The following is a 12,488-nucleotide window of genomic DNA, read 5'->3' as shown; positions in this document are numbered from 1 at the left end:
AGAAGTAACCAGTGGAAGTGATCCCCATTGATGGGCTTCCACTAAACTTCACCTCAATGCTGCCCTCTTGCGGCCTGTCATTTCTGTCCTGTTAACTTTGCAGCTTTGTACCTCAGCTAGCCTTTTTGTCATAGCTTAAAGAAAACTCAGTTCTAGAGCTGCCTGTCCTGCTATGCAATTTTGAATGACTGGTTCTGACTGACTTGGGATTCGACATTCGAGTCTGTAAAAAAAAGGAGACTTTGGGATTTGTTGTTGATGGAAATGACTTGACTAAATGTTTCTTATATAAATATTATGGAAGCATTTTTAGAAATTTGTTAAGTATTTTAGGGAGATGTAGTAATAGGGTTTAATAATTACATTGACAAACTTTTGAGATCCATCCATGCAGAAATGTCACAGTGACCTCTGTATGCATATGTTTAAACCACAATAAGAAGTTGTACTCTGCACATCCTGGACTATAATGTTCTGTAGCTGTACCATCATGTACAATGCAACAATAAACACAGTTACTGAAAGTTTGGTCTGAGCTTGTATTAGCAACTGAAAAATCCACATAAGGACATGACAAAATATCGGCGTTCATGAATTCGCCATCTTGTTTTAACATTCTGTTTCATTTCCCTCTTAATTTTTACTTGAACCTGTTCTTCTGATGCAGCCTGGGCTCAGATGGGCAGACAGACAAACTGAACACATGCATGAACCTTTGAACCCTCTGACGAAGGGTCATCGGACTCCAAACATTAACTCTGGATGCTGCTCGGCCTGCTGAGCTTTTCCAGCAACTTTGTTTTTGTTCTTGATTTACAGCATCCGCTGTTCTTTCGGTTTTTATGTACATGAACTTTGCTGTTGTAAGGTTTCTTCTTCATTACACTGAATTTACATCTCTGAAGGATACCCCTCCGCAACCGCTGCTCCTTCTGCCTGGATATTCGTGTTGAAAATCAAATGTGGGAAATAGGAGATGGGCAGGGAACCTGAGGCAGTGAAAGATTTTCATGGGCAGCTCTGTTTCGAGAGGATCCAGCATCCTCTGCTGTTCAGACAGCATAACGTCGGGGGTTTCAGCACCGTGGTTATGTCAGGCAGTTTGCTTGTCTTCTGGAAAGGGAAGGCAAGACAACTGAAATACTTTTGTAACAAAATGCAATTGTAGCATCAATGGGATAATGCAAAGCAAATGTTATGGGTGACAGAATCGTGAATTAAGAAGGAAAATAAATTGTTCTTTCTCTGTGTTTTGATAATGGTCGGCTAACAGCAAATCAAAAGGTATGGATATATTTATGGTTCTAAACAGACTTAACAGGTCAGAAATTGGTCGTTCAGCACATCAGATTTGTGCTGCAGTGAATTTCATGTTCATTTCTTCTTTCCTACATTCTTTTAATTTTTACTTTACTCTTCCATGCTTTCTTCAACGTGATTTTAAATGATGTTATTGCTTCTGTATTAACAGCAATTTACAGTACAGCCTTGTATCAATAACAGACTGAGGGTAGATACCTTCTCTCTTTCCTTTCCCTTCATCAGGTGAGAATCCTTTGTCTACATAAGGGTTCCTGATTTGAGGAGTCCTGACCACCCCCCTCAATCTTGAGACACTTTTGAGGCACCAATGGTGACAATAGAGACGAGATGGCCTAGATTAGAGACTGTGTGATCCTTGTTGCCAAACAGCATGGGACTAATGGCACATCAGAGACCACGTGGAAGTTTTTAAAACACGCTTTCATAAGATGTGAGCACAGTGTGTAGACTCCTAAGTGGTAGTCGGAAGGAGGGGCTGCTCAGTGACTGATCATGTGGAGACATGACAGCTGATAAGGGGCTGCTATGGCCAGTGAGGGTGCAATTCCCAACAATGCCTTGGGCTGTGGTGCGAGAAATCCACTCCAGTGGTTTTTCATTATTACAATGACATATTAAAAATCTCACCCATCCTGTCTACAGAAACACCCTGTCACTGCATTCTTCTCAAGTGCCAGCATCCGCTCCTCCAGATTACAAAACTATTTGTGCACTGTTGCAATGAAAGTGCTTGTGTAAATCTACTGTACCCTTGTATTAAATGTCAACAGCAGATGGGACAGTCACAGTTCTCCTAACTCCAAACACTGCATATCAGAGAACTGCCCATATGCCCACCAACATTTCCCAAATTGTAAGAGATCCTGCTTATCTCTATAAAAATCCATTGTACCTTTTAGACTGACTTCATCATAAAAGCCAGCAAGTGTTTCTTTTTGATTCATTTACAGGATGTGGGTGTCACTGTTACTCCCTTATTGCTCTGGAGAAGGTGGTGATGTGATCCCTTCTTGAACTGCTGCAGTCCATGTGTTGTAGGTAGAATCACACTGTCATCAGGGAGGGAATTCCAGGATTTTAACCCAATAATGCTTAAGGAACCATGAAATATTTCCAAGTCAGGATGGTGAGTGGTTTGGAGAGGAAGTTGCAAGTAGTGGTGTTCCCATGTGTCTAGCACGCTTATCCTTCTATTTTCCACAGGTTCCAGCTTTAGAAGGAGATGCATAAATTAGATCAAAACCTGGATTACCGGGTCAATCAGCAACTGAGGAACACTGAGCTCACTGCATCCAATAAAATGTTGAAGATACAATCTTTTGTGCAACAGATCGACTCTGTCGCATTGATCAAAATTGAATGTAAAATTAATTTGTTTGTTTACATTCTGATGGATGCATATCAAATCATTTTGCCAATAGAAATGTATGAATTTTCCACATGCCCCTGTTGTCAGTTTGAAGCTAACTTAGGAGGAAATTAACACTGATCTCTGCTTCTGAGGTGACCACTCAATAGGAATGCCCTCGACAACAATTCAAAATCAATTTACCATTACGTTTTGCCATAAGCAAGCATCAAGTGTGTTACAATAATCCCTTTCTGGCAACATTACTACTTTTCTGGAGGGGAGAGGGGCTCAAGAAAATTTGACAGCATGGTAACACTAGTATTGGAAATGTAAGAACATTGACAAATCCACAATAGCAGTCAAACAACTAATGAGAATAGGTCACTTTGAGTATTCGAATTCAGAATTTCTGAAGTTTATGCGCTCTAGAAATTTCTGGTCAATAAATCTGATTTATTTGCTCCACTTAATGCATGTGATCAGATCAGCATGAACGCGAATGGTAATCACTGTAATATGACTTATTACAGGGAACATCTGGTTGGGATCCCTGAAACCACTTTGGGGCTCATCGCTGGTTGCCATGTCTAGTTAGTGTGTCAGATGTGGCATGTTTAGAATGTTAAGAAGGGATCAGTTCCATTTCCCACCTACAAATTCCCAAGTTTTCGATTCAAAACAAAGTTAGCCATGAATCAAAGATAATGGGAACTGCAGATGCTGGAGAATTCCAAGATAATAAAATGTGAGGCTGGATGAACACAGCAGGCCAAGCAGCATCTCAGGAGCACGAAAGCTGACGCTTTTTTTCTTTGCAGGTGAACCTCTGCTTAATGTGGAATGTCATCTTGGGGCCTGGGATGGGGGTGAGGGAGGAGGTGTGGGGACAGGTGTAGCATTTCCTGCGGTTGCAGTTTTTTTTCTTTGCAGGTGAACCTCTGCTTAATGTGGAATGTCTTTTTTTTCTTTGCAGGTGAACCTCTGCTTAATGTGGAATGTCTTTTTTTTCTTTGCAGGTGAACCTCTGCTTAATGTGGAATGTCTAGGCCCGAAGCGTCAGCTTTTGTGCTCCTGAGATGCTGCTTGGCCTGCTGTGTTCATCCAGCCTCACATTTTATTATCTTAGCCATGAATCAACACTGGCTTCTGATTCTGAGGTGACCACTCTTCATTTAAGGTGTAACCATGAATTCCTGTTTAAATCACTACAAGCTACTCCATGGTTGAAACAACCTGCACCTCATTTTGGCTCAACAAGTGGAAACTGACAAATCACAAGTAAGGCATTTTCTGGCTGACGAGGTGCAATTATTGATTTACCACAGGGATGCATGCTGGAACCTCAACTGTTTGCAATATATATGTATATAAATGTCCTGGGTGAAGGGACCGGTGGTGTGGTTCCTTAATTTGCTAATGACGTAACAATAGGTAGAATAGTAAGTTGTAAACAAGACATAAAGAGGCTACAAAGGGAATATAGAGAACTTAAGTATGTGGACAAAGATATGGCAAATGGAGTGAAATGTAGGAAAATGTGAAATTGCTCATTTCAGAAGGAAAAATAATAAAGCAGATTACCGTTTAAACAGAGAACAACTGCAGAATTCTGAGGTGCAGAGGGATCTAAGTGTTCTAGAGCGCAAGCCATAAAAAGTTAATTTGCAGGTGCAGTATGCAATCTCTAAGATCTCTAAGAGAATGTTATCTATTCTTAAGAGAGGAACAGCAACAGAACAGCCATAACCTTACTGACTTGCACAGCTGGCTCAAGGGTCTGAATGGCCTACCCCTGCTTCCAATCACATACAACTGCAGGGTTATTACAGGTTAGCCCCTGCTGACTGATCTCAGGGACTTTTACAGCCTTGGCTTTCACTCATGCACTCACCCACCACCCTCACTTCAAAAATAATAAAACAAGCCAATTTGAATGGGACAGTATCTGAAATTGACAATTAATTATTCCTTACTGTTGGATATGGGTGAGAGCAAAATATAGTGTACTTCCAAATGATGCCATTCATCTTCAGTGGGGCAAGCCAGGAGACGACCACAATTGTGGCAGAGGCTGCAGCTGCTTTCACTCCGCCCGGGGGACCTGGAACTAAAATAAAAAGCAAAAATTATTGCACAGAATGGATAGGTACTGGCCATCAAGCCCCCGCAGCTTGGTGTCAATGTGAGACTTCCTCCTCATCTCTTAACCAGGCTGGAAAATGAGGCTTTACTCCCTTTCGTCTTTCATAGAAATTTTATACATCCCATACAGGGTGGAAACAGGCCATTCAGCCCAGCCAGTCCATACTGACTCTCAGAGCATCCCACCCAGACCTGAACACTGTGTGCAATTTAGCATGGCCAATCCACCTAGCCTGCACATCTTTGCACTGTGGGAAGGAACTGGAGCACTCGGAGGAAACCCACGCTGACGCGGGGAGAATGTGCAAACTCCACACAGACAGTTGACCATAGGTGGAATCTTCTTCTTTTATCATCCATGTGAACTGCTTTGGAATGTGGTCCAATTTATGGATAAATTGGCTTTTATGTAGACATTTCAAAATAGGTAGAAACTGAAGAAACTGCAGATACTGTCAATCAGAAATTAAAGCAGAAGTTGCTGCAAAGCTCAGCAGGTCTGGTCTCATCTAGTCTGAACCGAGAAAGGATCACTGGACCTGAAACGTTAACTCTGATTTCTCTTCACAGATGCTGTCAGACCTGCTGAGCATTTCCAGCGCCTTCTGTTTTTGTTTCAAAATAAGTAGAGTTCAGTTTCTTACTGAGGCAAATTCTAATATTTCCAGGCCCAGTATCTCGTTGTACGGGTTTTCACACAATGCACCCAGTTCATTATCTTCTCAATATTCTACTAATGAATTTTAAATATGTGTAAAATCAGAAAGGCTACAAATGGAGTGCACTGCCCTCTGCAGGCGAAGATGAGAAATTTAAATGGAAAGTGTTGTTAAGTTCTGGGAGGCAATGCCAGTCAGCAAAGGCCAGATTAAGACGCGTAGTTTTCTGATAACGTCTTTGGAATGCCTAAGAGGCACAACGTGTAAATAAGCCACATACTCATATTTTCTCACATGACTAGGATAAAACAAGGAACTGTGAATGCTGGAGATCTGGAAAAAAAACAGAAATTGCGGGAGAAATTCAGCAGGGTCTGGCAGCATCTATGAGAAGACAACAGAGGTAATGTGTCTCGTCATCAGAACCTGTGGTCATGTGTTGTTCTCTAATGACCACAGGCTCTGAGACACAGGCTGTGTCTGGAGATTACCCTATACTGTAAATCTTAGTAAACCTAACGGAGATCTTCAAGTAAACAGAATCCATTTACCTTACTTATGTGGCATTTAGGTAACATGAGGTTTTAATTTTCCCTGCATTTAACAGGAGAAGATAATGACTCTGAGTATGAATGTTGGACACAGCAGGTGGATAAGATAGCAGCAATGGAGAGGTTATGAGACATGTTGAACAGGTAGAGCTCCAAGGCATCCAGTGATATGTGGAAGCTGACCCCACTTCTGCGGAGGACATCAATGAGGGTCAGGTATGCAGCTTATGCCATCTAAAGTCCACACTCCTGCAGGCATATACAGGAGAGCTTAACAGAGGGTAATCAGAAACAGGACCCTATCTGAGACCTTTCGCTTCAGCTTTTTGTGTTTATTATTCTTTCATGTGACTCTGGCATCCATTTCCTCATCCTCTCTAATTGTGTTTGAGCTGAACTGCTTGCTACTCCAGTTCAAGAGGGTGCTGAAGAGTCAATTACTGAGGGGCCGGAGTCACATGACCACCTGACACAGCATGTTTATTTCCCTAAAAGGCATTGACAATGTAGATGGATTTTTTACAACAATTACTGATGGATTTTAGGATGCATCTCTGATGTAGTTTTCAATTCCAGATTTATTGATTAAATTCAAATTTCATTATCTGTCAGGGCTGTATGTGCACCTACGTGCCCAGACTACTAGCTTCTGGAGACTGACATCAGTATGATATTGCCACTATGATAACATCTATCTCTAAAACTGTCTCCTGAGTACTGGTGATAATTGTACTTTCCCCTGTTTGAAATTAAATGATACAGTATAAAGCAAAGGACAGTTTCAGGCAACATGTTAACTCAGTGTATTCACTGAGGAGTCATGGGGTTGAGGCGGGGGTAGTTTTAGCTTGTTTCAGGGCAACTGTTAAGTAACATGGGCATGGTAACGCACTGGATACTAAACGTTCAGAAACATTTCTTGTGCTTTTCCAAATTTGATGGCAACCCATTCTGAATGCGAGTCTGACCAATAGTGGCATGAAAATTATTTACCTCAGCTCTTCGAAACCTGGAGGAAGAAATCGATTACACAATCTTTTGAAGAAATACATACCCAATCAATTCTGACCTCATCTGCAGTAAGGGAACATCCCAGGAGGGTAGGACTGGCTGAATGCTGACTCAGATAGTGAATGTCAAAACATCTCATTAATTCGCGATCGATCACCCGCACAGTGAGATGATGAGGCTTGTTTTATAACTTATTTATCGCCTTCTTCTCATGTTTCAGCCATTTTTTAAAAAACGATAAGTTCTTATGCTGTGCTGAATGGAAATGCGTAGGCTAGTTTATCTGGAGCTTGTCTTCTTTGATCAAAAATATGGTCAATGTTATGAAAGTGTAAGTGCTGAAGGGGGCTGCATTCAGATTTATTCTCAAAGGCAATGCACTATTGAATAGAATGAGACATCAAGCTTGATGCATTCTATATCTTCCTTAAAAGGGCACTGTAGTGATTGTACTGAGGTCAGCCAGGTGGACCTCATAGAATATGGGCTCCCCGAATGGGGCTGTTAATCTGATCCAATCAGGGAGCCCTGGCTGACAGATATAAACAGTGTCAGAGGCTCTGTTCACTCTGCGAGTTGGCTCTGAGGAAGCCAGGCAAGTACTGCAATTATGGCAGGGGATACCAGACCCTATGGACTTATTTCAGAAACCACAAATTTTGAATTGTTTGCAAGCCGCTAGATCTATGGTCATTTGAACCGAGCCATACCGTCAATGTCAGATATTTGATCCCTCATCAGTGTTGGATATTTTGCTCCAAGTCTGGTTGAATTCAAACAAAGGTCTTTAGCTGAGGTTCTGGTTTACATTCAGGCTATTCCTGATTGCAATCCATTGACCACGTTGACATTATGTCAAATAGCAGATTTGGGCACAACGGTCCCTCAGTTGATTCACTCACGGATACTCACTGGGTTGCAGCACACAGCGAAGATGCCCTTTAAGGTTAACCCCAGAATTTGGCTGGGAACTGGATATTTGTGGAGTTGAACTGATTTCAGAGAGCTTTAAAGACGGTCCAGGGTTAGCAAGGAACCCCTGATATGGAGACAGTATCAGGGCAGTAACATTACTGTCTAGTAACCAGAGAACTACATGGCAGTGATCTGGGGTCAGATTTAAATTACACTATGCCACGTTATGAAATTTAAATGCAATCATAAAGTCTAAAATACTAAATTCTGAAATTAGAAGCCAATCTCATTCACGACCATGAAACCATCATCGATTGCTGTAAAAACTCATCTGATTTATAAATGCCTTTAGGAAAGGAAATCTGTTTTCCTTACCTGGTCTGTTATCCACGTGATTCCAGGCTGCAGTAATGTGGTTGCCTCTTAACTGTCCTCTGAATTTCAAGGCATTCAGTTCTAATGTAACTAGGGATGGGCTGCCCCATCCCATGAAAGAAGTCCAACAAATCCTACTTTTTCTGACAAATAGGGTGAACCTCCCTTTTCCCCAGAAACTCCTTTCAAGCCTCCCTCTGGCCTTTAACCCAGCTCAAAACCTCCTTTCCCCTCCAACCCATCTCACATCCTCTTTCTTCCCTTCATTTCCTCCCCCAACTCCACAATGACTTCAATCACTCCTCTGCCTCAAGCTTTGCAGCTTCATTCTTCCCCTGTACCTTTGGTCTCTCTTTATCCTTCAGCAGAAACCTCACCCTAGCCTTGATCCTGGTCTGCCTCGGTATTTGTCTGAACCTATACCATTTCCACGTCCCCAGGCCAAAAATTACATGGAAACAACGCGAGTGTGCTGAGCCAAAAAATCTCTGGAAATAGAGTGACTTGGCTTAATAGCAAACATCCATCCAAGTGTCTTCAGAACAAAGGCTCACATTTTAATCCAATTTTACACAACTTTTTTTTCAGAAAACACAAGAAGCCGTGTTGTTAATCCAAAGACCCATGCTTCTTAAAGCTGACTTTTTTAAATCTCCATTTTAATCACTTGCTATTAAGTAGCAATGCCTTGGCTCTAAGCTTTCCACTATGTCATCTCTTTTGCTTTCAGAAACTCCTCAAGACCTACTTTTGTGATTTGCCCCAATATCGCTTCATGTGGTTCATTTTCACATCTTATGATTATGGAATCTTTACATGTGGAAGCAGGCCCATGGAATTCACACTCATCATCCAAAGAGCATTCCACCCAGATCCAACCCCCTCCAGCCCCAGCATTATTCCCTGTAATGCTGCATTTCCCATGATTAACCCACCTAACCGACACATCCCTGGACACTATGGGAAATTTAGCATCACCAATCTACTTAACCTGCACATTATTGAACTGTGGGAGGAAACCCACACAGACACAGGGAGAATGTGTAAAAGTCACGTAGTCACTCAAATCTGGGATCAAACAAATCACATCTCAGGAGCACAAAAGCTGATGTTTCGGATCTAGACCCTTCATCTGAGAGAGTCTAGGCCCGAAACGTCAGCTTTTGTGGTCCTGAGATGCTGCTTGGCCTGCTGTGTTCATCCAGCTCCACACTTTGTTATCTTGGATTCTCCAGCATCTGCAGTTCCCATTATCTCTCAAACAAATCACCTCAGGGTGGAATCAGACCCGGATTCCTGGCACTGTGAGGCATCAATGCTAACCACCGTTCCATCTTGTTTTATACACTTTGGGAAGTGTTCTTACGTTTAAAAAAAAAGTTGTTCTCCCTTTCTGGTAATCAGAATGGTAGCCTTTGAAAGTAAACATCTCCAATAGTATAATAATATTTAACATTTCTATTCTTGCATTTAATTCACATCGCAGCTTCACCACTCCCTATCTCTGTAACCTCCAAAAGCCCTACAGCTCATGAAAACTCTGACTTCTTGAGTATCTTTCCCTCAACATGTTGACCACATTGAAATCACCCGGATTCCTGGCTCTTACAAAAGCTCGTACTCCGCACGCTTGTTAGAGTTAGAAATATTGGCTGCTCTGAGCAATAAGTAGCGAGTGCTAAATTCCCTACCCAGTCTCTCACATGATCTCCCCAGCCACATCATCAACATCCATGCCACTGATCACTGATGCTGTCTTGAACACTGGTTGGGGATTTTACATCATCTAAACTTCTGCAAATTGACTTAAATCCTGCTTCCAGGTCACTGGATATTTTGTCACATTGTGGCACAAGAGAAAAATCATGAGCTTTGAGATAACATACGTCACAATAAATGAAGAGATATCACTAACCCTGAATCTCACAAGTGACCCTAATAACTTATGCAATAAATTATAATATATGTAATTATTAAATTTATTGCATTGGTGATAATCTGATTGGTTTGAGGACCCAGGTGCAAAAAGTTGAGAGGGGACCCAAATATTTTACATTTTAATTTCTAAAACTAATCAAAATAGTCTTTCAACTTATGATTGGATAGGTTCACCTTGGATATTCTTTAACTTGTAGGGGATTTCACAACAAGGAGTTCATAAATGTCAGGTAATCACGAAACAAATTCCAACAGGAAACTCAGGAAGAACATTTTTACCTGGAGAATGATACAAGTGTGGAACTCACTAACATAGGGAGTAATTGAAGAAAATGGCACAGATGTCTGAATAAATATAAAACATACATTTGATAAATATTGTGAGGGAGAAGGAAATAGAAAAATATGTTGTGACAGAGATAAAAGTAGAGTGAGAGAAAAGGGCATTAGAGCACTAACACCAGCATAGGCACTTTGAAAGAAATGGCTTAACTCTGTAAATTCTATGAGGCTTGGCTCTTTTGCCCTGCATGTACATAATGAGGAGAAGGGCCAGAGAAAGCTATTAATCCCATCAATACTTAATGCACTCAACAGTAGAATATCAAATACATCATCTTCCATGGTCAGAAATTTGGGTTTGTTTATAATGCAGACTAATTGTGACATTGAGAGATTGTTGTACTGTTGGAGCTGTTATGAGAAATGATGGACGTACCCTAGGGTTAACGTCTGTTACATTACCAAAAACTAGGCTCCCAACAATGGTGTAATTTCAAAGTTTCTGACATTATCTGCTTCCATATTTAAGGACAGTTTTACAAATGCAGTTTTGTAAAGTACAAATAAACAAAAGAACTGTAGATGCTGTAAATCAGGAACAAAAACAGAAGTTGCTTGGAAAGCTCAGCAGGTCTGGCAGCATCTGTGGAGAAAAAGTTAGTTACTTTTTCGGGTCCGGTGACCTTTCCTCAGGACACCATAAGTCCAGGATGGCATGGTGGCTCAGTGATCAGCACTGCTGACTGACAGCACCAGCAACTTGGGTTCAACTCCAGCCTCTGGTGACTGTCTGCGTGGAGTTTGTACATCTGCCCTGTATCTGCATGAGTTTCCTCCCACATTCCAAAGATGTGTAGGCAGGGTGGATTAGACATGGGAAATGCACGGGTTACAGGGGTACTGTCAAGGGGTGGGTCTGGATGTGATGCTGTTCAGAGGGGTGGTAGGGACCAAATGGCCTGCTTCCACACTGCAGGAATTCTATGGATAGATTTCATTTAGTTGGCGTAGATGCCATTTACATCGCTGGATTGGTATCATGTTTGGAAATAAAATTACATAGATAAGATACAATGCAACAACTATAATTGCAGGGGTATTAAGTACTGGACTAGAAGCATCAGTACAGTTTCTTGAACCAGTTTTACCAATCGGTTAATTTGTAACATCTTGCACAATTTGTTTTCCTTAGTTTAATCATTATTAATACACTTCGTTTACAAAAACTTAATTGATCTCAGGGATGTGGGACTTTAATTGTATGGGAAGACTGAAGCAGTGAGGAAAGCTCTCCTTACAGCAGTGAAAGCTAAGAAAAGGTACACAAGGGATGCACAAAATAAACAATGATTTTCACAGAGTAAATACGGAGGAACTGTTTCCAGTTGGCAGAAGGATCAGAAGCCAGAAAATACACATTTCAGGTAATTGGTAAGGAGATTAAAGTGTTACAGAAGAAACATTTTCTTTTACAGTGTTATTCTGGGTGGTGGAGTCAGATTCAAATACTAAACATTCAAAAGGGAATTGAATAAATTCTTGAAGGAGGAGCATCCTCAAAGTATGGAGAAAGAGCAGAGCTGTGGAATTAACAAGGTGTAGAGTTGGATGAATACAGCAGGCCAAGCAGCATCAGAGGAGCAGGAAGGCTGACATTTCGGGCCTAGACCCTTAGGTCTATTTTAACCCCAATTTCAACCCCACTGCGAAGCCCATTTCACCCCAATTTTAACCCCACTGCAAAGTCCATTGCTGAAAAAGGGTCTAGGCCCGAAACGTCAGCTTTCCTGCTCCTCTGATGCTGCTTGGCCTGCTGTGTTCATCCAGATCTACACTTTGTTTTCTCAGATTCTCCACCATCTGCAGTTCCTACTATCTCTGAAACAATTTTAACCCCACTGCAAAGTCCATTTCTGAAGAAGGGACTAGGCCCAAAACGTA

The 12,488-nt window shown here is 41.5% G+C and overlaps 1 protein-coding gene across 2 annotated transcripts in view; it reads right to left on the bottom strand.

Annotated features, from left to right (window-relative positions):
• The window catches only part of LOC125457234 (cell adhesion molecule DSCAM), a 612,502-nt gene that overhangs the window by 86,094 nt on the left and 513,920 nt on the right, over positions 1 to 12,488 (bottom strand). For both annotated transcript variants that reach the window (XM_048541184.2, XM_059650150.1), the window contains one exon: positions 4,648 to 4,781. In XM_048541184.2, coding sequence (XP_048397141.1) covers positions 4,648 to 4,781 — 134 coding nt within the window. The remainder of the gene's footprint in view (positions 1 to 4,647; positions 4,782 to 12,488) is intronic.

This window comes from Stegostoma tigrinum, chromosome 12 (assembly GCF_030684315.1).
Source record: "Stegostoma tigrinum isolate sSteTig4 chromosome 12, sSteTig4.hap1, whole genome shotgun sequence".
NCBI lineage: Eukaryota > Metazoa > Chordata > Chondrichthyes > Orectolobiformes > Stegostomatidae > Stegostoma > Stegostoma tigrinum.
The sequence above is the reverse complement of the archived record's forward strand: the minus strand, read 5'-3'. Positions and strand labels throughout refer to the sequence as shown.